This window comes from Ceratotherium simum, chromosome 3 (assembly GCF_057802395.1).
Source record: "Ceratotherium simum simum isolate JZ-2026a chromosome 3, ASM5780239v1, whole genome shotgun sequence".
Taxonomy (NCBI): domain Eukaryota; kingdom Metazoa; phylum Chordata; class Mammalia; order Perissodactyla; family Rhinocerotidae; genus Ceratotherium; species Ceratotherium simum.
In genome coordinates this window covers 97544796-97572001 of record NC_141902.1, presented here as the reverse complement: position 1 = coordinate 97572001, position 27206 = coordinate 97544796, and the positions used below count along the sequence as shown (strand labels likewise).

At 44.7% G+C, this 27206-nt stretch overlaps 1 protein-coding gene across 2 annotated transcripts in view; it reads left to right on the top strand.

Moving 5' to 3' along the window:
- Positions 1–27206, top strand: part of ARNT2 (aryl hydrocarbon receptor nuclear translocator 2) — a 179399-nt gene that overhangs the window by 81815 nt on the left and 70378 nt on the right. For both annotated transcript variants that reach the window (XM_087429057.1, XM_087429056.1), the window contains exons 6-8: positions 18562–18664; positions 22815–22880; positions 23222–23307. In XM_087429057.1, the coding sequence (XP_087285183.1) occupies positions 18562–18664; positions 22815–22880; positions 23222–23307 (255 nt within the window). The remainder of the gene's footprint in view (positions 1–18561; positions 18665–22814; positions 22881–23221; positions 23308–27206) is intronic.

The following is a 27206-nucleotide window of genomic DNA, read 5'->3' as shown; positions in this document are numbered from 1 at the left end:
ACCAGCTGGGCAATCTTGAACAAGGTGCAGGTCCTCTCTGGGCCCCCGTGTCCTCCTCAGGGTTGGCGTGAGGATGGTGGCCATGCCAGTGCCTGACTTGTGCGCACGCCCAGTCAGTGCTCACTGCCTTCCTCTCCATGTGGGAGGGACTTGCTTGCAGGTTGAGTCCCTAGACACTGAGCCTGGACACGGATTGGTGCCCACACTGAGAGGGCACCCTCATGAGAAGTGGTGAGGGAGAAGCAGTCAGCCAGAGGAGGAGCCCAGCCAGTGGTGGTCCAGGAGAGGCCCAGCCTCAGCCTGACACGGCCGGGAGCCCCTCCTGGGAGTGTAAGTGCACTCAAGTTTGCCCCTCCTGGAGGCACGGGAGTGGGCTCGTGTTGGCCACAGACCTTGAGGGGTGGGTGTAACTCCCAGGCAACTTCAGCACAGGCAGCTTCAAAGCGGCTCCAAGGGCAAGCCTTTGAGAAGATGCCGTTGTGAGCCATGGTACAAGAGACCCAGGAGACCTGGGTGGGACGTCAGCAGTGTCTACAACAGCCCTCAAGGTAGGGAAGCCCATGGATGGGGATGGTGACCCTCAGGCTTGCCCGGAAGAGCAGCTGAGGTTTGTTCAAGACGGCTTGACAAAGCGAGTCTCGGGAGCCCCCGATGTCCCACCTCTCCAGAACTGGCAACAGCCTGGCCCAAGACTGAAGCCAGCTCCCAAGGCTTGGCCACCAAGTCTTCACGGATGAAGGAGAAACCTTTCTGTGGGAGGCAAGTTGCATGTTTTTGTTTAACCCAACAGATATTTATTCAGCACATGTCGCTGTGCTGGAAACTGAAAATACAGCTGTGAGTGAAACAAACATGGTCATCATCCATAATGGAGCTTTCAGTGTGGCTGGGGAAGTGGATGAACAAATGGTTTGTACAATGAATATAGAATTAAAAAGGTGGTGTGTTCCAAGGGGAAAAAACAGGAGGCTATGAAAACTGTAACAGGCGACCCTAATTCCCATGTAAAAGTGGTGGGGAAAGTGGGGCAGGGCAAAGCCTCCCTGAGGAAATGACTGTTAAGCTGGGATCTGAAGGATACGAATGGGGATTAGCAATTTGTAGGGCCTGGGGGTGTCAAGAGCTTTCCCAGACATGGAAATAACACGTGAAAAGGCCCTGTGGCAGGGAAGGCATCGTCAAATCTGGGGAGGTGAATAAGGCCATGGAGTGTGATGAGGGGGAAAGGCCAGGCCAGTGACAGCCACAGAGGACCACTGTGCATTTAGAATTCACTCAGAGTGCAAGAAGCAGTCCCTGAGAGGATGTTAACATGATCTGATTTGCATTTTTATGCATAAAGACTTTTCTGGTGCAGGGAAGGAAATGGATTTTTTTGGAATCCAAGAAGAAAGGGAACTAATATTTACATACTACATGAGGTGCTATGTGAACTAACTTTACAAATATTTCTCATGTAATCCTCATGACAAGCCTTTTTTACCTTTCTTACGGCATATGGAACAATATCCTGTTGTTCCAGCACCTTTGTTGAAAAGACTATCCTTTCTCCACTAAACAGCCTTTGCACTTTTGTCAAAAATCAGTTATTTCTGTGTGTGTGGGTCTATTTCTGGACTCTCTGTGCTGTTCTATTCATCTCTTTGTTCCTACACCAGCCCCACGACTTCTTGGTTAGTGCAGCTTTATCGTGAAATCAGGTGGTGTTAGTCTTCCAACTTTGTTCTTCTTTTCCAGAGTTATTTTGGCTTTTCTAGGTCCTTTGCATTTCCGTATGAATTTTAGATTCAGTTTGTCCAATCCCATAAAAAAACCTGCTGGGATTCTGTTGCCTCGAATCTCAAGAGCAATTTGGAGGAAAACTGACATCTTAACAATATTGAATCTTCTGACTCATGACTTCTGACTGCATATGTCTCCATTTATTTAGCTCTTCTTTAATTTCTTTCAGCATTCTTTTGTTATTATCAGTGTACAGATCTTGCATATCTGTCAGATTTATCTCTAAGTATTTTTAATGTTTTTTGCTATTGTAAATGGTATTTTTTTATTTCAATTTCTAATTGTTCATTGATAGAATACAGAAATAGAATTGGTTCGTCTTCTCGCCTGATTGCACTGTCTAGAACCTCCATCATATGTAGAATATCATGCAGAATAGAAGTGATGCAAGTGGACGTCTTTGTCTTTTTCCTGATCATACACAGAATTCAGTCTTTAATGAAGTGTTATTATTATTATTATTATTATTATTTTTGGTGAGGAAGATCAGCCCTGCGCTAACATCCATGCCAATCCTCCTCTTTTTGCTGAGGAAGACCGGCCCTGAGCTAACATCTATTGCCAATCCTCCTCCTTTTTTTTTTTCCACTTTTTCTCCCCAAAGCCCCAGTAGATAGTTGTATGTCATAGTTGCACATCCTTCTAGTTGCTGTATGTGGGACGCCGCCTCAGCATGGCCAGACAAGCGATGCGTCTGTGCGCACCCGGGATCCGACCCCAGGCCATCAATAGCGGAGTGCACACACTTAACCACTAAGCCACAGGGCTGGCCCCCTTTAATCAAGTATTATTATGTTAGCTTAAGTTTTTCATAGTGTCCCTTATCAGTGTAAGTTCCCTTCTATTCAAAGTTTGCTGAGGGTTTGATTAGGAATGGATGTTGGATTTTGTCAAATACTTTTGTGGCATCTATTGTGATCGTAATGTGGTTTTTCCTTTTTAGTTTGTGCAGATAGTGAATTGTTTGATTTTCAAAAGTTAAGCCAATCTTGCATTCCTGGGGTAGACTCCATTTGGAGATGATGTATTATACTTTTTATATATTGTTGGATTTGACTTTAAACATTTTTGCATCTGTGTTCATGAGGGATTTTGGTCTGTAGTTTTCTTTTCTTATAATATCTTTGTGCCACTATCTACTCACCTATGTTGACTCATGAGAAATTTGCTGTCATCTTTATCTTTGTTCGTCTGTACAAAATACCTCTTTTTGCTTCTGGCTGATTTTAAGGTTTTCTCTTTGTCACTGGTATTGAATAATTTGATTATGATTTGCCTTAGTATAGTTTTCTTACGCTTATTATGCTTGGTGTGCATTTAGCTTCTTTGATCTCTGGGTTTATAGTTTTCATCAAATTTATTAAAAAAATCAGGTATTCATTCTTCAGATGTTTTTTCTGTCCCCATCTTCTCTTCTGTTTCAGAGATTCGAATTACATGTCTATTAGACTGGCTGAAGTTGTCCCACAGCTCACTAATGCTCGTTTTATTTTTTAAAATCCTTTTTAACTCTGTGTATTTTATTTTAAATAGTTCTTTTTGCTCTGTCTTCAAGTTCACTAATTTTTTCCTGCAGTGTCTAATCTGCCATTAATTCCATCCTGTGAATTTTTCATCTCAGAATTGTAGTTTTTATGTCCAGAATTTCAATTTTTTACTGTCCTCTCTAATCTTTCAGTTGATGCTCTCCTTAACCTCTGATAGTTTCCTACATGTGTGCACTGATCAGTACCCTGGTAATGATTCAAGGGGGACCCTCTCCAAATCTCAGGGGTTCTCTCTGTGTACCTCTCTGCCCTGTGGTTGTGTGTCCTGTGACTTCTGGCTGCCTTGGTCTCCCTGGTCTGTCAGCTTCATTTCCTCCACCCAGGGGGTCAGCTGGGCTCAGGCTGGGTCCCCTGTGCCTATGCTGCAGATTGAAGCCTCTCCAGGTGGCATGGCGGGGCTTTAAGTCTCATCTTGTTTGTTTCCCATCTCTCAGGGATCATGGTCCTTCGCTGCCTGGTGTCCGGTGCTTTGAGTACTGCTATTCTGTGTATTTTCTCGGTTGTTTTGACTGTTTCAGAGGGAAGGTAAATCCGGTCCCTGTTACTCCACTGTGGTTGGAAGCAGAGTCCTTACATATTTCTTTGGTGCCTGTCCTATGTCCTCTCTGTCAGCACTTCTGCAGTTCCTGTGAGGGATATCCTGAATCCATCCTCTCAGAATGTTAGCTGTTTACTTATCACTCTCACCTCCTCTTTTTTTTCTTTTTCTGTGATTTCTGGGAGAATTTCTCAAAGGTTTCTCCTAATTCAGTCATCAAGCTTTCAACAATATCACTATTTACTGCCTCCATTTGGGTTTTTGATTCTGAAATTGTGTTTTTCATCTAAAAGCAGTATTTCCTGATCTCAGGTTAGTCTCTTTTTATTTTTGAAAGATCTCCTCAAATATTGGTGAGATTTAGCATTTCAAAATATTGTCTTCTTTCTTGGAATGTGTTCCATGGAGTAGGGGGGCATTTGTTCTAATTTTTCAGATCATTTCCTTTCTTTTTACATACTGAATCTTCTCATGTATTAAGCTAACCTCCCCCTTCCCTTGCCTTTTTACTCATCCTGTGTTCCTAACATTTATTAAGACTTGAAATGGTTTCGTTCAGTGTATATTTCTTTGAAACAATTTTCTAGATTGGGGTCCAGTTGTCTTGGAGGAGCTATGAGGCTGCTGCAGCCAGAGGGGGCTGTGTGCATGGGCCGTGGCACCCTGAGGGTGGCAGGGGCTTCGCTCACCCCTCTAATTTGAATGCTGTCCCTTGGGAGCAGCCCTTACTCCTCTTCACAGGGCAGGTTGGCTGCTCTCGATCAAGATAACATGAGACCTCTGCCCCTGGCCTCTCTGTGTCCAGACCTGGGCCGCTTCTCTTCTGCTTCCTGACTCCCTGGTCTCTTTCCTGCTCGCAGTTTTGGGGGCTTCTGTTAGGGAGCCCTTTCACTTCCTTCCCAGGCAGGCCGTTGCTTTGTATCTGTTGAATCATGGGGCTCATACTCACTCCCATCCCATCCTAGGCACATCGTTTCTTGCAAAAATCCCTCAATGTTTCTGATCTATTCAAGGCCCTTTGCACTGTTTTTCTGCATGAATGCAGATTTTCCCTGCTACTTTTGTATTTTTTGATCATTTCATTAGCAATTTGCAGGGGAGGCAAGGCGTGACCTGAAATTGCCTTCTTGAACTATGTGTCAGCCTGGCCTCTTTCCATACCCCAGACAGCCTTTCTCCAGCCAAGGAGGAAGAGGAGGGTTAATCTTTTACCGTTAAAATGAAGGCCTGCAGGCTTGCATTTCTGGCATTTTTGTAGCATGAGACCCCAAGAGGAATGTATTTGTTTAAATCACACTCCAGCATATTCTAAACAGGATAAAGAATGTGTCCTTTTGTCTACAGATTAAATAGCAGAAGAGGTGCCGCCCATGGGTGACGATTTTATAATGAATAGCAGAGCAGCGGGCAGCAGCAGGTGACACTCGTGACTCCACGTGTGTTTGGAAAGTGAGTGCTGGAGAAAGTTGTTAAGTTCTGGGCCGTGAGAGCCCAATTGCTGAGGTAGTAGAGGTGGTGTGGCCTGTCACCCACGATGGAGCTCTCTGCCCTTGGTATGGGCTTACCCAACGTGTTCCAGACTTGGTCTTGTAATTGATCCTGAGGTGACTGTCTCCTTGATGCTCTGTGCAGATTCTTGCTGCCCTCCTTTGCCGTCCTGCTGTCTGCTCCTCACCTAGTTAGCATCTCATTAACACCTTCCCTAGATAGTAGGGAGGGGAGACTAAGGGCTTGACACTTGACACATAAACCACACTTGGCAGAAAAGCTCCTTCTGAGTGTCTGCAGGGCCTGTTAGTTGCTGTGCTCAGTCCCTTTTGCCAGCCCTGATCAGGGACCCCATGAGCCTTTTTGTTTCTCTTGTTATTTCATGGCCATAGGCTAGAGTTTAAGCCCAAACCCCAGCTGTCATCTTCATTAGTCAGAAAAGCACTGGGGCTCAGAGGAGAGGTGGTTCCCTTCACACCTATCCCTACTCCTCGAGAACGTGTCCCTCTGTGGGTGGGCCAGGAGCACCATTCTGCACAGTGGACGTGACTACTGTTGTCAGCGGTCACTTCATCCCGGCATGCTCTTTGCTGCAGACTGGCGCTCTCCCCAGATTGCTGGGACATTCGATCCCCACGGTTGGGCCTCTCTTTCCCTGAGTGTCAGAGATGGGCACATTAGATGTGAGTGCCTTACAAGTTTTTGCTTCTATAATCTAAATTATTGATATTCTTAAAGTTAAAATACAAATCATATGAATTTCCCCAGGCAGTTCTGGAGTGGTTAGAAGTTTTGCCTTTACAATGTGATATGGCTTTTGCAAAGCAACTTAATATTTATAGCCAACAACATCAAGGGGTGGCTGAGTCTGTCGGAAGCACATTTCCTAAACATCTTGAGTCTCTGGCTTTCCTGCCTCTTGTGAGAAGCGGCAGAACAGCCCTGAAGGCTGGATTCCTCTGTTTGCTTCCTTCCACTCATACCTTCTTGGTGTTCCTGGCCCGGGGTTGGGCCCAGCCCACATCGCCAGCTTCTCTCTCACTGAGCTCTAGCCAGACAAGACTTCCCCCCATTCTCAGACCCCTCCCTTCACTTTCCCTCCCCATGTCTGATCCCCTGGCCTGGGGCACCTTTATCCTCCAGCCCTACCTCTCTGAACCTCCAGGACTCCATTTAACACCTCTTACAAGAAGCTTTCCCTGATACCCGTTTGCCCTCCCTGGTAGGAAACTCCCTCTCTGCACTTTGTCCAGACTTCTCCTCCAGACCTCAGCTGAGTTGGTGTGATAGTTGGGTGAGAACAGTGCAAGCCACTTTGCTTGCGCTGTGGCTTGCTCTTTATCATTTCTATTGAATGGAGTCAATTAATCGATTCTTGTTTCCGACCAACCTCTGGATGTTCATGAGCCTCCATGCACCCTCTTTTGACAATATTATTTTGAAAAAAAAAAACTACTGCTCTGTGTAGCTTATTCCCAGGGTAGCTGTGCTGTCTTGTAGTCCATTTCTGTCTGAATTCACCACATGCCCACCACCCCTCTCTCCCCTCCCAGCTTGAGTCATGAGCATCCTTTGTGATATGGGAAAACCCTCCTCAGCATACCGTCCGTGTGCTTAGAGTTTAACACAGCCTGTAACTTGAGCTAAGTGAGGAAGCTTCTCTTGGTTGCTGTCATTAAACCACGTGTCTTTTCTTACAAAACCACTTCTAGACTCAAGTGCCAATGTCCCCAGTGGATAAATAGTTGTGAACTGGCCAGTGGGACCCACATAGCCTGCCATTCATTGGATGTCACCAGCCTTTCCCTATCTGGATAACCATACAGAACTAGAAAAGAGGAGCTGTATCAGTTGATCAGGAGCCCAGGTTATTAGGGCTGGACCTGTGTTTACTGCCTCTTGGTTGTTGAGAAGATGTCAGGAGCTTAGCTTCCAGCAGCTGGCTGCTCAGGGTCCCTCCTACCCAAGGAAAACACTCTATTAGGCTTGAGGCGGGGAGGGGAGGCTTTTAGAGAGAAGTCCTAGTCCTAAATCTTCAGGATCCTTTAGAAAATAGGGGGAAGAGAGGCCCATGGGACATTCATAGGAGCGTGTGAGGATTGTAATTTGGCCCCATACTGTCATGACAGCTTAACCTCCATGGTCTGTGGTTGTGATTCAGGACAGAGCTACTGGACACCCACTGTGTGAGAGGCACCCTGGCCTAGGGGATACAGAGATGCTCAACCCATGGCCAGCTCTGTTCACAGAATTTGTAATCTTGGAAGAGAGGAAAATTATCTGCCCAGTAGCAGCAGTGTTGGGGAACATGGTGGGCAGTATATTCAAAGGCTCCCAAGGTTCCCATTCCCTGGTTATTCAGTCAAACACAAATCTAGGCTCTGCTGTGAATGGATTTTACTGATGTAATTAAAGTCCCAAGTTAGTTGGCCTTAAAATATGGAGATTATCCAGTTAGGTCTTACCCAATCCTAAAAGCCGTTTAAAAGCAAAGAATTTTATTTTGCTGATGACAGGAGTCAGAGAGGAAAGTCAGAGAGGTTCGAAGCACAGACAGGATTCAGTGTGTCATTGCTGGTTTTGAAGATGGAGGGGCCGTGAGCAGTGAGTGGTCTCCTGAGAGTGACCCCTGGTCAGCAGCCAGCAAGAAAATGGGCCTCAGTCTGACAGCCACAAGGAACTGAATTCTGCCAAGAACTTGAATGAGCTTAGAGGCAGGTTCTTCGCCAGAACCTTCAGATAAGAGCCTAGGCCTGCCAACACCTTGATTTTGGCCCTATGAGATGTTAAGCAGAGAACCCAGCCAACCCACGCAGGCTTCTGTTTCAAGCCTCTGGGTTTATGGTAATTTGCCACATGGCAATAGAAACAAATAAGGGACTGTCTAGGGGAGCAGCATTCTGTCTAGGGGAGCAGCATTCCCTGGGCCACAGGGCATTCATTCCCAGAGAAGTAAGACAGATTCCCTACTCTGAGAAGCTCACAGCCTGTCATCACCATTAGATGGTTACATGTAGACTTGAAATAGTCAAGCAGTGTTGCAGAGGAGATAATTATGAATGTATTTTTGGTGAGGAAAGTGTAAAGAAGAAAGGCCTTTCTAGATCAAGAATTTAAGATAGAAGAGGAAAGGGAAGGACTTCCTAACCTAATACATTTTGTTTCGTGATTTCACCTTCGTGTCCATCTCCAAATGTTTGCAACAAGGTGAACACTTGAGTCTGATTATGCAGAGTCAACCTGGTGCAGTTGGGGCCAGAGCAGCGTTAGGGGCCCCCAGAGGGTTTCTTTAGAAGAGCAGAGCTTTCTGTCTCCCCCTGAGGGCTAACTCCCCTCTACCAAACGTGAATGCACTTCTTCCCTCCATGAATGTGTCCAGCTGAACAGTGCCTGCCTCACCAGCACACCATTTTTATCTGAGAGGCTCTTGGAGGACTGTCCTCTGCCCCAAAGACAAAATGCAGACCTGTCTAGGAGGAGAGGAGAGCTCGAGTGAGGGACAGGAGGACTAGGTGGCCTTGAATCTAGCCAAGTTTCTCAACCTTCTTGGGGTGGGATCCTTCTCTCTCTGATTCCCTCTATGATCACCTTACAAGGAGTGACCATATATATATAATGTGTTGTCCACAGCTGGGCACTTTGAGAGTGAAGAGAGGCTCTACTAATAACTATGTGGGACAACAGGCAAAAGCCAGGCCTGTCCCAGGCAACACCAGCACTGTTCCTCCATGACTCCGCCCAAGTACAGACACAAACCTGCTCCACCGACTCTCTTAGGAATCGCAGAGACAGGCTAGCGTAATCTAAAGGTCTCTTCTAAACCAGAAGGAAAAACTAAGAAGCAATAAACAAACACACAAAAAGAATTAGAAAAAAAACTCGCATTTTCCCAATCTAGGTGTCTGATCCTGAAACAGCCACGGGCTGACCCCAGTCCTCTGCAGATTGCTGACCTCCTGTTCCCCTCACTGCCCATCTGCTTCTGTTCGGGGGCTGCTATTTTATTTTCTGCTGAGGAGAGTGGCCTCCAAGTTTCCCAGAGCAGCTGATACTGTGAAGGGTCCCGACTCTTGTTCAGATCCTGACTCCCCTCTCCCCAGCTATGAGATCAAGCTTGGCTGAGTTATTTAGAGTCTCTGGGCTTCCGTTTCCTCATGGAACAATACAGCCTCCCCAGGGGCTACCAAGGAGGGCTCATTGTTGGGAGTTTCTGCCCAGGGTGCTGGCAATAAGGGGCTGCATTATTCATAGAAAATTCAAAAACAATAATAAAGCCTATAAAAGTGAATCTGCTTTTTATTATCACTGTGTACCAGCAGTTCTTGGCAATATCAGTGATCAAGTATTTCTCTTCTCTAGGGCTGACCACTCCCAATGCCCTTCTGCCCACTCCACATTGGTATGCCACTGTGACCTACCTCCTAGGGTGTGATGAAGACCAAACTAAATAATACATAGAAAATGTTTCATAATGCCTGGCCCTTAGTAAAATCCTCAGTAAATTAAAAGTTAATCCCTTGTCATTCCTCTTCCTGTCAAAGGCCAGAGATCATTGTATTAGTCTGGACTGTTTGGTTGCAAATGACAGAAACGAAAATTGAACTAGTTTAGGTATTAAAAGGGGGAATTTATTGGCACTAAAGATTTGACCACTACAAGAGGGGTCTTTCACCGCTTTCTTGAAATCAGTTTCATTGTCTTAGATCTAATTCTCCATGAAACTAGAATCATTGCTGCTGAAAAAGCCATACTCACATTCCTAAAGAAAACAGAGGTGGAAATGGTCACATTTTGCTGTTGGACGACTCTGATTGGCCTGGCTGGAACATGTCCTAGTCTTGTTACCAATGACTACGGATAGAGGATGTGTGAGATACTGTGATTGGCCCAGCTTGTGTCAGGTGCCCAGCCCTCAACCAATCACTATGAACAAGGAGGTGGGATCTTGTAAGAAGATGGCAGCTCTTTTTTTGACTTTCATAATAAAGGAATAGCACAAGGACATTGCAGTGGGGGTGGTTCTGGGTGTACAGGGTAACAGATGTCCCTATGCAACTCTATTGCCCACCCAGAGGCCCCCTCTTTGGTTTGAGAAGAAAATAGTTTGGCTACAACTTGAGAATTGGTGTATTTGTACCCTAAGCCATGTCTAAACACGTGCCAGAGATAATGAAATATGAGGGACATGCACCCATGCTCAGTAGCAGAGGGCTTGTTCTCTCCCAGGCTCTGTAGCTGCAGCTCACGCTCTGGCCTTTGTTCTGGAGCAGGCTCGTGCACACTGCTTGGGTTCCTATGCTGTGGAGGGTGTTTGTTCCTGTGTGCACAGCTGCTGTAATGGCTGGGGTCAACCTTTTGAGAAGGAGAACATGTTGTTACTGGAACAGCAACCAAAGTGTCTTCCAGCCTCTGGGCCCCCATTTCAGGTGGCGGCACATTTTTGGAACATCAAATCCTGTCGTCTCATCACGAGGCCATTGCTTTCCTTTGTTGCTAATCTCTTGTTTTCCTCCCTTGCTATCTTGGTTTTCCTCCTTTTTAAACCAAAATAAAGTGTTTCCAGTTTTCTTAAGGAGTCTTTTGATGAAATAATTCTAACATATTTGTATTTCTGTTGTAGCCTGGGGAGCAGTTTGATGAGCACAGAGCCTTATTTTGTGATCTTATCCAAGAAAAACTTCTGATTCTTCTTTTTTAAAAAGTTACTACTGACCAAAATAATACTTAAAAACCAGCTTACTGAAAAAAATTAGATAAGGGCCTTCTGCCCGTAGGAAAAAGTGCTCTGTTGTCGGAATCTTTATAATCATCTTCTGAAGTAGGAGTCAGCAAATGTTTTTTGTAAAGGGCCAGATAATAAATATTTTTAGTTTTGTGGCCATATAGTGTCTTTTTTGTGTGTGTGAGGAAGATCAGCCCTGAGCTAACATCCATGCTAATCCTCCTCTTTTTGCTGAGAAAGACCAGCTCTGAGCTAACATCTATTGCCAATCCTCCTTTTTTTTTCCCCCAAAACCCCAGTAGATAGTTGTATGTCATAGTTGCACATCCTTCTAGTTGCTGTATGTGGGACGCAGCCTCAGCATGGCTGGAGAAGCGGTGTGTCGGTGCACGCCCGGGATCCGAACCCGGGCCGCCAGTAGTGGAGTGCGCGCATTTAACCACTATGCCACGGGGCCGGCCCCCATATAGTCTCTTTCACAACTACGCATCTCAAGCATTGTAGCATGAAAGTAGCCATAGACAATAAATAGGTGATTGGCCGTGGCTGTGTTCCAATAAATATTTTAAAAACAGATAGTGAGCCAGGTTTGGGTCAGAGGTCATAGTTTGCCAACTCCTGTTCAAAAGCATTTTACGTTTTTCAACTGTCTGAGAAAAATTATAGTTAAAAACCCTAAGATGTGTCATAATTCTTCATTCCATTTCATGGAGTGGAAATACTGAATATTGGTCAATATGTTGACTCAGGGTTCACTAGGAGCTTTAGAGGTAGACTAGGTGTCAGTATTTACAGGCTTAAGAATATTCTTCTCATTTGATATAGTAGTTCCATTTTTAGGAATCTATCCTAAGATGGTATGGATTTTTTTTTTCTACAGTTATTTACCATAGCATTATTTGCCATATGGAAAACCTGGGAACCACTTAATGGCCAATGGTAAATTGTCTACTCAAAATAATATTATAGAGCCTTGCACATAAAGTTTGTGATGAAATCCTTATGAGTTTGTGTTGTGACATAAAGTGGAAAAATGTATACCGTGAAACCTCAATTAATTAAAAGAAAGAACAGACACGGGCCGGCCCTGTGGCTTGGTGGTTAAGTGCGCGCGCTGCGATGCTGGTGGCCCGGGTTCAGATCCCGGGTGCGCATCGAGGCACCACTTCTCCGTTCATCCTGAGGCCGAGTCCCGCATACAGCAACTAGAAGGATGTGCAGCTACGACATACAACTATCCACTGGGGCTTTGGGGGGAAAAAAATACCATAAATAAAATCTTTAATAAAAAAAAAAAAAAAGAAAGAACAGACATGCATAGAAAAAGATTGACAAGAATATGCATAAGTGTTAATAGTGTTTTTCTAGAGAGAAAGATTATCTGGGGTTTGTACTTTGTGTGTGTGTATATGTATTTGATTTTTCTAAAAATACCACTTTAGTTTTATAATTTAAAAAAGGCTTTTAAAGAGAAAAATGAGTAGTTCTTCAACATTTAGCCTGAGACAGTTCTGTGCATGCTTCTTGAACCTTCCAGATGCCCTCTTTCCTTAGAGGAACCAGGAGGCAGGGACTGGGCTGACCTTAGGAGAGCCTTCCCAACCTGTGGCTCTCCAGTCCAGGACTCTGTCGTTTCAGGGCTCACAAACTTGCTGCCTGGAGCCTGCCAGCCACTTATACTCTAATTCTCAAAGAGGGTTAATTGAGCTTCTATGTATAAGTCTTCAAGTCTTCACACAACCTTCAAAGATGCATACTTTGCATGTGTCTGAGTCTGTTTTTCCACTTGAGGAAACTGCGACTCAGAGAAACTAAACCATTTGCTCGTCTCCCACAAGCTACACGTGCCGGAGCTGTGTCTCCAATCCTTGCTGCCCTTTTCACTTTGAAATAGCGTACTTCAGGTTTAAGGTATGTTATTAACTCACTTAATGGTTCTCCTTTGTACATCAAATCCAGAAAAATATCTGCTTCCACAGCTGCTGGTCGTGATGGGGGATTTCTGGGGCCTCTTTGGCAAAGCTGGCCATTGTGTAATGTGAGCCCATCCCTGCTCTGGCGACTGGGTACCAGTGCTCGGAGAGAAGCTCATTGCTTCTGGACTCGAAGAAGGAAGCTGACGGGGTGTTGAGGATTCAGGTGCTAGACTCATGCTGAATTCAAAGAACTGGTGAAGTAGGATGACCAAAGTTAGAGGACTAGTAGATGCGAAAGTTGTGGTCCAGCAGGGACGTTTGAATGTAAACTTCCCGATGGAACAGTTATAGATGTCTGCAAGTTCCCGACTGTGGTGGTGTGAGTGGTGGCTGCCGTGGAGAGAAGGGGAACATACTCGGAGTTGAGGAAGGCAAGTACAGAGGGCGATGCTGAGACCATGCAGGATGAGAGCAGGTCTTCGGGTAGAGAGAAAGGCTAGGATAATGTGCTGGAGTCTACAGTGAAGGAGGAAGAGTGAGCTCGAGGTTAGAAGACCACAGAAACAAGGAGGGGTAGCAGGTGGACGAGACAGATGTTGTGAGTCTGGAAGGAGCTGGTTGGGAAGGGCTCTGGGGACTGAGGAAGATAGCAAACCTACCTCAGACCCCATGGCATGTGGGATGTGGGAGAATTATCTTCCTCTCCAGAAGAAATGCTGCTAGGGAAGCAGTGGTTAGGCTGGTCTGTTAACTCAGGGGGTTCTGGGAGTTTCTATAAGGAGTGGAGGATGTAGAGTTTGTTTATTTTCAAGTGGGCATTTCAGAAGCAGCCTAGAGGAGATCAGGAAGGAGAGAAGCTGGGGGCTGGGGTCATGGGTGAAGAATTCACAGAGAGGAGAGGTGACCAGGGTGGCCAGTAGTTTAGGCACTGGCCAAGGAAAGCAGAATGGGATTCGTGATGAGACCAGCCCAGTGACAGGATTGCAAAAGAATGAGTCCTCCTGACCCAGTGGGTGAGGTTGGTGGTGGAGGGAGGCTGGAAAGAGTCAGCCTTGGCCGGGATTGATTGTGCTCTTAGGGACACACTAAAAGAACCAGCCCTAGGAATCCAGACCCATGGTTCTAAGCGTACCCAAGGCTTCTGTGGGTCAGGAAAGAAGATTGGAAGCAGTGTAAGTAGCAGCAGTGTCTCCATACTTGCTTCTGTACTGGGGAACCCCGTTGTAAGTAAAGCCACCACCCAGGTCGCCCATGGGATGGACAATGATTCCTGGTCCATTACACTGGGACTCACTGCCCAGTGCTGGGGGATGGCCACTTGCCTTCATATATCTTCATACATCTATTAAATTTGTCAAAAATTCAATTTACACACAATCCTTCAGGAACACACCTACTGTATAAAGTTAGTGCTCTCATTCTGGAGGAGCCTGGAAAGGGGCTTCATTGTGTCCGAGGAAACTGGAGAAGCACACGGATAAATAAATGTTGGAGCAGTCGTCTCTCAGGGTCATGACAGCAGATCATGGAAATGTGTTTTCTCATTTCCTTATGTTCCACAGCTCATGTGCTACGCAGCTGTGATTTATTTTCAGAGCACACTTTGGAACTTGACAGGCTCGCATGCTGGCCTGCTTCACAGCAGAGACTGTTTGCCGTTTGGTAGATGATAAAGTGAGTGACAATTTACAGTAAAACGTCCATAAAAAGATGATGTCTGTGAATGAGACAGACAGGTGTCAAACCTGGGGCAGCAGACAGCACAGGACGGGCAGACGCTCAGGGCCTCGTCCACATGGGCCGTGCCAGGCTCTCCTCAGACTGAGCGTCAGCCTCTGCAAGGAGTTGGATTCTGGTCTTCACATTCCACTTAAAGATGTCCAGATCAATAGTGAGCGTGATGGTGAATACAGGTATCTAGCGAGGGCTGTGCACCCTGCAGAACCTGGTCCACATGGGAAGTGGAGGCCACATTGTCCCAGCTGCTGCGATAGGTGCCAAGGAAAGACAGCTGACCAGGCTCAGTCTAACAGCCCGTCATAGCGGGCTGCAGGACTTGAGTTTTCTTGGGAATCAATAGTGGGGAGCATGGAAGGTTTTCAGGAAGGAGTGTGACATGATCGTTTAAGTCTGCCAGGAAACTCACTCGTTGCTTTCCTTGGTGTGCAAATCCTGTATACATATTTTATCACAATAATCCTGAGATCAAGATCGTACTCTATTTTGCAGGGAGAAAAAAAAAAAAACACCACGGACCAGCGAATCTAAGTGCCAAGGGTCTCACACACACAAATGATAGAGCCCTGCCATCGTTTCCATAGTTTAAGGAAAGACTTCTGGTGGCAATGCAGAGAGTGGATTGAAGGGGAAAGAACAAGGACAGGATGGCCGTGCTGGCATAGCTCTCCATCCAGGCGAGCAGTGAGGACAGGTCTAGGGCAGCAGCAATGCAGAGGGAAGAAGTATGTAGGCCAGAGGTACCCAGGAGGTGGAGTTGACGGAATGTTAGTGACTGATCAGGTGATGGAGTGAGTTTTTCATATTCTTTATTTAATAAGTATTTATAGAGCACTTTCTATAAGCCATGCACAGTTTTAGTCGCTTTCTAATATTAACTCATTTAATCCTCACAACCACCATCTGAGGGAAGTACTATTTTTATCCTCATTTTATACATGAAGAAGCTGAAGTATAGAGATGTTAGATAACTTGCCCAGGGTCACACAATAAGTGAGGCAGGCAGGATTTAAAGCTAGGTTCATGCTCTTAACTACTAGATTTCTAGCTTGAGCGACTGAGAAGTGGTGGTGCCGATGGCTAAAATAGGGAGCTGTGGGGAAAGGGCAGCCCTGGATGCTTTGGACAGGACAACAGATTTGGGTTTGGACCTGTGGGATGTGAGGTGTCTGTGAGATGCCCAAGAGACAGATGGACACACAGGAGCTTCCAAGAGAGTTTGACTGGAGATGGCCATTCTGGTGTCATCAGCATGTAGAGAGTGATGGAACCAAAAGAGCCACCAAGGGTCCTGGCTAGGGCAAGAGAGAGAAGGGCCCAGGCCCCCCAGAATGCCAACACCAAGGAGTCACCACAGGGGCTGAGAACAAGCAAAGAAGAGGCAGGAGAAACGGGTGTCCCAGGGTGAGAATGTTCCACGAAGGAGGCTCTGGCCGAGGACAGGGATGAAATTGAGAGGGACTGAATTGTGTTTATTAAATTTGGCAACAGACAGGGAGCCTGTGGCCTAGATGAGAGCAGCGCTGTGGAGCTGTCCTGAAGGCAGCCTGTGGCAGCTGGCCATCATGAGGAGCAGGGCGTGGAGACAGCGAGTATGGACAGAATGCTGTCTGCAGGCGGGGAGAGGACAGGAACTTCAGGGCCAAAGAAGGTTTATTTGTTTTTTGGGCCAAAGAAGGTTTATTTGTTTTTTTTCTCCTCTGTGATGAAAGAGATTTAATTGTTTGACTACTGGAAGGAGTAGGAGTAGGGGGAGAGAAGTTAGAAATAACTGGTCGGGGGGACAGTTGCGGGGACAAAGCCCCTTGTGGTGGGGAGGACACACTGGAGATTCAGCATTTCTTCTGAGATGAGAGCAAGATGGATGATGGGTGCAGATGAGTTTGTAAGTGTTTTGATGTAGAAACAAGGATATAAAGAGGTAAAAATCCATTTATACCAGCATGCTACTTAATGCCAACTTTGTTGAAAAGTCCTGTTACAGATAGGTGAAAACTGCTCAATTCAACTAACGTATACAGTGAACTGGGCACTGTCGGCTGTACTCGGACACAACATTTTTCAGCTTTGTTCCTTCCTTCGAGGTACACAGCTCAAGGTCAAGGTAAACAGGCATGTAATTAAATCATTACAATACAATGTGGAAAGTGTTATAAATGCCCGTTTCCTCCACCAGACACGATAGTAGACGTGGTCTTGCTCATATTGCATACCCAGAGCCTCACAAGATGCCTGGCACATCAAGAGCATTTGATAAATGTTGAGTGAATGACTGGATGAATGGATGAAGGAGGACATAGATGAGAAGCTCTAAAAAACCTAGAAAAGACTTCCTAGGGATTGTGACATTTGAGCTGGTCCTGAAGGATGAGTAGCAGTTCACCGGAATGACAGTTCATGGGGAACAGAGTGAGAATTTCAGGCAGAAAGGGCCATATCTGCAGGTGCTTGAGGGCACAAGGCGCTTGTGGAGGTGCAGGCGTGGCGAGAGCTCTGATGAGGCTGTGGTCCAGAGCTGCGCTCTGCCACCAACCGCGGCTGGTTACCAAGCACCCAAAACAGGGTTAGTTGGAATTGAGATGTGCTCCATGTGTGAAATACACACCGATTTCAGAGACTTAGTATGAGAAAAAGAATGCAAAATATCCCATTAATAATCTTTTACATGGATTACATTTTAAAATGATAACATTTTTGATGTATTATTAAAAATACTTTCCCTTGTTTCTTTTAACTTTTTTTTTAACATGCCTAATAGATCATTTAAAATTACATAGGTGGCCTTTTCCTACTTCTCTTGGACAGGGTCACAGGAAACGTAGAAGAAATGGGGGGATGAGTGGCAGGCAGGGGAGTAAGGAGTCAGGGTAAGGAGTTCCTGTAAGCAATGCAGCTTTAAGCTAAGGGGGGCACAGTCAGGTTAGTGTTGTCTAGACAGCCATCAGCATGTGAAAGGTGAACTGAGGAGAAAGGATGCTGGAGGTTGGAAGCTAGTGAGTGTCCACTGAGGAATGACAGCTGGCAGGGATGACCGAGGCAGAGGAGATAGAGAGACAGAGACTGAGTGTGCAGGAGGTGAGGGAAAGGAAGGGCTCAGAGATGACATCTAGAATTCTGACTTAGATTTCCATGTTGGTGGCAATGCTTTTGCTGATAACTGGGAAGGAGTGGGTGATGCTGCCTTTGAGGTATACAGTCAGCTGCTGGTGGTTTAGATCTGGGGCTAAGGAGATGGAAGGATTGGTGCTGGAGATATAGATGTAGGGTCATTAGCATCCAGAGGTCATCATCAAAACCTTGAAGTGGATAAAATCATTTAGGGGACGCATAGAATGACAGGAGAAGATGGCTGAGGTCGGAACCTCTGGGGAATGAAGGGGCAGACAGGAGAAGAGTGGAGAATGCTGATTCAGAAGCCAAGGGTAGGGGAGATGTTTGAGCAGGAATCCGCATGCAGCCATGTAAAGTTAAGCAAAGCAGTCAGAGAAGACAAAGGGAAAATGTGTTTTGGATTTAATAAGGAAGTTGTTGGTGACCTTGACAAACACAATTTCCGGGAAGTAGTGGGGGAGAAAGCCAAATCGGAGTGACACGAGGTGATGGAATCCGACAAGCAGAGACGGCAAGTGTAGACCACTCTTTGAGGAAAACAAGGCGTTTGGAATTGTGTCAGTTTCATCCCTCCATGTGTTTCCTGCCGAAGAATGTTGGGAATTCCAAGAAACAAACAATTTGCATGGCCCCACTTGTCTTCATTTGGAGGAAGCCCTCCCCTCACCTGCACCCCCCAATCAAAGGCAGAGGCTTACACAAATGTCCTCTCTCTCTTAGGCAGGATCTTGGACCTGAAGACTGGGACAGTCAAGAAAGAAGGGCAGCAGTCGTCCATGAGGATGTGCATGGGCTCGCGGAGGTCCTTCATCTGCAGGATGAGGTCTGTTGGGACGGACAGTGGGCTGTGGCTGTGGCTGGTTTGCTCCCTTCTCATCTCCATTAAGAGCCTCGACCAGCTCTGCCAAGATCACACCTGCCGACTCCAATTCACTCCAGTGACTTTGTCTTCTTGACTGTAGTGTGTGAACTTCCAGATTCCTTGGTCTGTCTCAGGAGAACCTCCTCCCTCTTCCTCCCATCCCAACTTGTCTGATTTCCCATCATTTTCTGCCTATTCCTAATTTGGCTTTCCGTTCTCCACTATGTCTCAACTTTCTACCTGTTCTTCAAGGCTCTTTTCAACTCCAGCCTCTCCAGGCTCCTTATTTCTCAACACATTTTATATAAGACCCACTGATTTCATGCTTACTCTTATATTTCCTTTGCTAACTCATACACTTTTAATTAGTCTTTAATTATTATATTGGTGATTGATATTCTAAGTGTAAATATTTTGGCTCTGTAAGTAAATTATAATTGCCCTGAGAATAGGGGTTGTACCTCTTTGACCCGCCCATGACATCTCGTAGGGTGTACTGCACATATTTGGTTAATACATGGTTGTTGAAGAAATGCAGAGTGACTGAACTTTGGAGTAATCAGGAGATTGCTCTGTTCCCAAAGAAGAAAGAACTAGGATCTTGAATCCTCAAATCCATAAGACTTCCCTATACCTTCAGCCTTGTGGTCCCAGAGGGATGGATGGCGTTAGCTGCAAGGCAGGAGGTGCAGGACAGAGTCAGTTCTGTCTGGGGTGTGAAGTTCCTGAGGCATTGCCTCCGGTAACATGAGACAATGCCTCTCCTTCTTTCATTCAGTGATTCGACAAGTTTGTATTGAGGGTCCACCTATGCCAGGTGCTCTTCAAGGTGCTGGGAATTCAGCGTTGAATAGAGCAAACAAATCCCTGACCTCATAGAACTTCATTTTAGTGGGGGAGAGACAATAGACAAAAATACCAAGTAAATACACGGAATGTCAGATGGCAGTTAAGTGCTATGGAGGAAAATAAAGCAAATTTAAGGAGTAGGAAGTGGTAGGAGTTGTTAATTTATATGTTATCTAGGGTGTTTAGGGGAAGGTGACATTTGAGTAGAGACCTGAAGGAAGTGAGCGAATGAGACCTGGGACATCTAGGGAAAGAGAACACCAGGTAGAGGGAATAGCAAGTGCAAAGGCCCTGAGGCAGGAGTGTTCTTGGCATGTTCCGGGAGCAGTAAGGCTGCTATGTCAGGAGCAGAGTGAATGGGGTGTGGTGGGGGAGGAATGGTACAAGATGAGGTCAAGAGAGAGTCCATGTTAGGTTATGTTGGCCTTACGAGACTTCACCTTGTACTCTGAATGAGACGGGAGGCCATTGGAGTTTGATCTTAAAAGTAACATGTTGTGAATTACATTTGAGAGAATCACTCTGGCTTTGTGTGGAGAATAAACCTACAGGGGAGGGACTAGCGTAAAAGTGAGGAGGCTATTGTAGTAATCCAGGTGAGAAACGTCATGATAGTGACTGTGCTCAGATTTTGAATATACTTCAAAGATGGAGCCAGCCTTCATGTAGCGTGTGAGAGAAAAAGAATTCAAAGATAGGTCGAGTGTTTGCCTGCCCAGCTGGAAAAGTGAAGCTGCTGTTTACTAAGGTGAAGAAGACTCTTGGAGGAGTTGGTTTGGGGTAGAGGGAAATTTCAAGCATTTGAAGACTGAGATGCTGTCAGACCTCTTAATGGAGGCAATGAGTAGACAGTTGATGTAGAATTCTGGAATTCTATGGAGAGGTTGGTGCTGAAGGTATGGGCTTGGGGATTAACATCAATGAGATGGTATCTAAAACCTCGAGATCACATAAGATCACCCAGGAAATGAGTGTAGGTAGAGAAGAGGTCAGATTCCTGAGCCCCAGGCCACACCTGCATCGGAGAGGTGAGGAAGAACCAGCAAAGGAGACTGAGAAGGAGCAGCTGGGCAGGTGGCAAGGAACAAGAGAGGGTGAAGGAAGTTTCTAGGAGGAAGGCGTGATCCACGGCCAAATACTCCTGATGAGTCCTGACTGTGAGGACTGAGGATCCATCACTGGACCTCAGAGGGAGAACCAGAGGAGCTGGGGCTGCAGGCAGGTAAGCAGGCTGGCCTCCTCTCTCTCTTCCTCCAGGAGAGAAGCCTATCCCCACTGCGCCTGGCACGTGGTCTCCCAGGCTTTCCTGAGCACCTCTCCCAAAAAGTCCACAAGATTCCACACCCATCTTGATTGAGCCCCAGTGTCTCCTGCGTTCTCTGACCTTCTCCTTGTCCATGCCAAGCTTCCTGACAGGGTTGATGCTCCAATCTGAGGGCCAGGCACAGTGGAGCTAATGTCCACTAATGTCACTTCCTCCCCGCTGGAACTGTGACTTGCCACTTGAGCATCTTTTGGGTACTATGAAGTTCCAAACAGCAGATGCTGTAAAATAAGTATATATTTTCACGAATTCAAAGTAATCTTTTAAAGCAACTGTACTTCTTACACAAAATCTGTTAACCTACAATCTTAGTCCATCTCAGATCACCAAGGTTGCCTGTGTTGAGGGGGGACCCACGTCTCTAACCTCCAGCTGGGCCCCAAGTGCCCACAGAGGGTTTGAATATGGCTGTCCTTTCCTCCAAGTCAGCTCCTCTCCAGGATGAGCATCTGGAATTCTTCCGCCTGCCTCAGGTCACAAGATGGTGTTAGGGTGACAGAACACATGAACATCTCCATTAGAATTGAGTCTGCACAGACTGACTGCCCTCTATTCAGCTGACAGGGGCAGGCTGGGCGGCAGGATTCACATGTGTCAGTGTCCACCCAGGGACAAAACGCCATCAGTTAATGTCGTCCACACAGCAGGGTCTTTCCTTGATGCCTTAGTCAGTAGAGTAGATGCCCATCCAGCTTGGTGGGCGTTCAGTGTAGCACCAGCAATGTAAGTTCTTAATTGCACAATCTAAGCAGTTCCCTCATGAATGAATTCGTTGGAAGCATCATAGCACACCATTTCTGTGAGTGGCCTCTAACGCCATTGTCACTGCTCTGTCAACCAAACTCAGGCAATCCTCTCCCTGCCCTGCTGTCCCCCTGGAGGACATGCTCCAGGTTGCTTTTCGCAGTGCCAGGCCCACCCTCCCTGCATTTACCTGTGAGGTTGCAGCACTGCATGGCCTTCTCCTCCAATAAAGCAAGTTAGTTTGAAAAAGACACTGGGCACAGTCTGCCCAAGGGCTGAGGGCCATGCCAGCATCCCTGGGCAGCACTGTCTCGGATTGACCCTGCTGTGAAAACATGCCAGCTGGCAGCTGTCCTGGGTTTCAGAGTATAATTGAACTCTTAGCTTTACTGTACTGAATATTAAGACGTCCAGCATGTTCCTTGTCATACAGTTGGGAAATGGAAGCACACGTAAAGACTGAGCATACCAAGCAGCGATCAGAGCATGGCACAGTGCAGATTTTGGATGTTCAGAGCCTGGGATCCTGAGAGGGTCACTGAGAGGAGAGACAGAAAAGGCCCTACCAGAGTGCACAGTGGGATGCTTTACATCCCCTGCCTCCCAGAGAATGACCCAAAGAAAGACCTGATTCTGTCCCCATTCCTCCCTCTGCCCCCACTCTGTCGTTTGCCATCAGCAGGCCTGCAGCTATCTAGTTATTCCTAGGGCCAGAACATTGCAGGAGAGGAGGGAGAATTTCCAAACTGTGGAGCTAAAGCTTGAGAAGGTAATTCTGTTCGTCAACATCTGTTTTGCGTTGATGTCTCTGCTCAGGCCTGAAGAGATGCTGTTGCCATCATTACCTTCTTCCCTTGTTTCCTGAAAGCCACCCAGTTACACTGAAATGATCTGCAGGACTGAGCATGGTCAGGACTCTCCTGGAGTCCTTCAGTAGGTCTCCAGCTTCTGGGCTGGGCCTTTAAACAGTTTTGGTGTGCATTGCAAAGTGAGTCACATTCTTCTTGCCTTCAGTGATAATCAAAATTCAAAGGCATGCAAGCCTGCTTCTATACCTTGGAAGGAATTGGCTATAAGGCTCTCCTGAATAAATGTGTAAGCATCAGATAAGGCCCATCTACGTGAGTGCAGCACTATATATTTTATAAACTTGCCTAGGTCTTCACTCATTCTAATATATTTATCAAATCTTAGGTGTGGAAATGCTCCTTTGGACCACCTTCCTCTAAACAGAATAACCACCATGAGGAAAAGGTTCAGGTCAGTAGACCTTTCTGATGCATGTTTTTGGGCTATGCTGGTAGACACCTTAAATGCACAAAGCTAAGGAGCAGCTGAACTTGAAGAGGGGGCTAAGTGCCAAGAGGACCGGGAGACCCATACATCAGGGTTGCAGTGGCTGAGATGAGAACAAGGAGTTGGGTGGAATTTATTTTGGACTTTCAGACCATATAGAAGGGAAAACAGGATGATGAGTAGTCAAGATTCAAAAACCACAAGGCAAACAAGTGAACCCAGTAGCTTAGATATCAAAGTAGTTATCGACATCCTTGCCTCATTCCCACATGCTGAAAGCAGCTTCACAGATATTCTTTCTTTAGGAATGGCCTTGGCCCTGTGAAAGAAGGAGAAGCCCAGTATGCTGTGGTCCACTGCACAGGATACATCAAGGCCTGGCCTCCAGCAGGTAGGCAGAACCTGTGTATTTATTCCAAGGGAATTGGATGCTATTCTCACCTTGCCATGGTGTCCTGTTAGAAATGTATTCTTATAGAAGGAGGCAGCAAACTATTCTTATTTTCCTTTGTAATTAGAATGTAATGGTCTTTGTAACTGGAAAAAGTCCTGCTACTTGAAACAAACATTTCTAAAAAGAGTGATCCTACAAAGGTGATTGGAGCTTCAGCAAGCCCTGTCTGTGGTCACCCAGAGCACTCTGTAAAGTCAGAGTGACATGTGAAATGAGAGTTGTATCTAAATCATTAGAGAAATGCAAATCAAAACCACAGTGAGATACCTCTTACACTCACCAGGATGGTTAAAATAGGCGGACAATAACAAGTGTTGGTGAGGACCTGGAGCAACTGGAACCCTCGTATATTGCTGATGGGAATGTAAATTGTATACCTGCTTTGGAAAACAGGTTGACAGTTCCTCAAAAGGTTAAACGTAGAGTTACCATATGACTCTGCAATTTCACTCCCAGATATATACTCAAGAGAATTGAAAGTGTATGTCTACAAAGAAACTTGTGCATGGATGTTCATAGCAGCATTATTCATAGTGGCCAAAAGCTAGAAACAACACAAATGTGTACATCAACTGATGAATGGATAAATAAAAAGTAGTATATCCATAAAGTGAAATATTGTTCAGCAATAAAAAGCAATGAAGTGTTGATTCATGCTATAATATGAGTGAACCTTGAAAACATCATGCTAAGTGAAATAAACCAGACACAAAAGGCCACATGTTATATGATTTCATTTATGTAAAATATCCAGAACAGGCAAATCCATTGAGATAGAAAGTAGATTTGTGGTTTGCAGGTGCTGGAGGAGGGAAGAATGGAGAGTGACTGCTAATGGGTCCAGTGCATTATCCTGTAACCTAACTGCTAATGGGTTTCTGAGGTGACAAAAATGTTCTAAAATCAGATGGTGATGGTTGCACAACTCTACAAATCTACTAAAAACCACTGAATTGTACATTTTAAGAGGGAAATTTTATGGTATGTGAATTACATCTCAATTAATCTATTATTAAACAAAAGAATATATACAGTGTTAAACCATTTGTATATACTTTATGGCCTAGAAAGTGGTCTATCTCAGTGAACGTTCCATGTCAGCTTGAGAACAATGTGTATTCTGCTGTTGTTGGAGGGAGTAATGTTTAAGTGTCAATTAGATAAATTTGATTGATAGTGCTGTTAAGGACTATATACTTATTGATTATTTACAAAATACTGCTTGCTGTATCAATTACTGAAAGAGGGGTGTTGAAGTCTTTAACTATAATAGTAGATTTGCCTATTTCTCCTTGCAGTTTTATCCACTTTTGCCTCACATATCTTGATGCTCTGTTGTTTGGCTCACACATGTTGAGGATTTTTATGTCTTAGAGAATTGACCTCTTTGTCATTATGTAATGCCCTTCTTTATCCCTGATAATTTTCCTTGCTCTGAATTCTTCTTTGTCTGAAATTAATATGACTACACTAGCTTTCTTTTGATTAGTGTTAGCATGGTATATCTTTCTCCATCCTTTTACCTTTAACCTAACTGTGTCTTTATATTTAAAGTGAGTTTCTTATAGACAACATATCATTGGATCTCGTGTTTTTATCCACCCTGATAGTCTCTGTCTTTTAATTGGTGTATTTAAACCATTCACATTTAATGTAATTATTGATTTAGTTTGATTAATATCTAATATGTTTTCTATTCATTGTACTTGTTCTTTGTTTCTTTTTTTCTCCCCCTATCTTTCTGCCTTCTCTAGTTTTCATTAAGCATTTTATGTGATTTTATTATCTCTCTTCTCTTAGCATATCAATTGTATTTCTTTAAAAATATCTTTATTGTTTGCCCTAAGTTTGAAATATACATTTACAATTAATATAAATCCACTTTCAAATAATATGATACCACTTCATAGCTAGTGTAACTAACTTATAACTAAGTTTTCCTTCCTTCCTCCTTCCTATCTCTTATAATATTGCTCTCATTCATTGCACTTATCCATATGCTATCACCAATACATTGTTACTATTATTATTTTGAACAAACAGAAATATGTTAGCTCAATTAACAATAATAAAATATTTTATTTAACCTTAATTTATTCCTTCTCTGATGCTCTTCCTCTCTTTATGTAGATCTGAGTTTCTGACCTATATCATTTCCTTCTTCCAGAAGAACTTCTTTTAACAGTTCTTGCAGGACAGCTCTGCTGGTGATGAATTCTCTCCATTTTTGTTTTTCATAGAACGTCATTATTTCTCTTTCACACTTGAAGGATAATTTCACTGGATATAGAATTTTAGGTTGATGGTTATTTTCTTTCAACACTTTATTTACTCCACTCTCTTCTTTCTTTCTTTTTTTTTGCTGAAGAAGATTAGCCCTGAGCGAACATCTGTGCCAATCTTCCTCCACTTTGTATGTGGGTCACTGCCTCAGCATGGCTGATGAGTGGTATAGGTCCACGCCTAGGATCCGAACCCACGAACCCAGGCCGCCAAAGTGGAGCGTGCCTCACTTAACCACTACACCACCAGGCCAGCCCCACACTCCGCTCTCTACTTGTTTGCATGGTTTCTCATGAGAAGCCCACATAATTCTTATGCATGTTCCTCTATAGGTAGTATGGGACTTTTTTTTTTTTTCTGGCTTCTTTCAAGATTTTTCTCTTTGTCTTTGGTTTTCTGCAGTTTGAATATGATATGCCTCCATGTAGCTTGTTTTCTTTTGTTTTGTGGTTATTTATACAGCTTGGTATTCTCTAAGCTTCCTGTGTCTGTGGTTTGGTGTTATTAATTTTTAAAATTTCCTTCACATTATTTTTTCAAATGTTTCTTTTGCTGCATTTTCTTTCTTCTCCTTTTCGTATTCCAACTACACATATGTTATATCTTTTGAAATTGTGCTATAGTTTTTGGGTATTCTTTTCTGAATTTTTTTCATTCTTTTTTCTCTTTGCATTTCAGTTTTGGAAGTTTCAGCTGACATATCTTCAAACTCGCTGATTTTTTCCCCAGCTATGTCCAGTCTGCTGATTAATCTGTCAAAGGCATTCTTCATTTCTGTTACAGTGTTTTTTATTTCTAGCATTTCCCTTTGGTTCTCTCTTAGAGTTTCCATCTCTCTGTTTGCATTACCCATCTGTTCTTGCTATTGTCTACTTCTTCCATTAGAGCTCTTAACCTATTGATCATAGTTATTTTAAATTCCCTGTCTAGTAATTTCAAAATCTGTCATATCTGAGTCTGGTTCTGCTGTTTACGTTGTCTCTTTAGGATGTGTTTTTTCTTACCTTTTAGCATGCCTTGTAAATCTTTGTTGAAATCCAGACGTGATGTGTCAGGTAATAGGAACTGAGGTAAATAGGTCTGTAGTGAGAGGTTTTATGTTAATTTCGCTAGGAGCTGGCCGTGTTTAATGTTTGCTCTGTATGTGTATATATTTTTAATTTACATATTTTCTTCTACTTAAACCGTAGTACACAAAATTGTCAGAGTGTTGCTTACCTAAAGGCCCCCATCTAGACTCCAGGACAGGACCTCATGAGGCAGTGATGCCCTCACAGCGTTCAGAGCCTGGACCTCAGCCATGGGGATCCAGGAACAGTCTTAGCAGTGCTCTAGAACTGATCAGACCCAGGGATGTGAAGGAGTTCTCAGAAGCTGATGTTTTAAGCAAGGGCAGTTCAGTAATGCCCTGGGGTTTCCTGTCGCTGACGTGGATGCTCAAGTTCATTGTGCAGGAAACCTGTGAGGTTCTGAAGTACTTAAGAAACCATGTTTGTATTAGAAGGTTGTTTGATGAGAGGCAATAAGAACAAAGGGATGTGAACAGCCTGGAG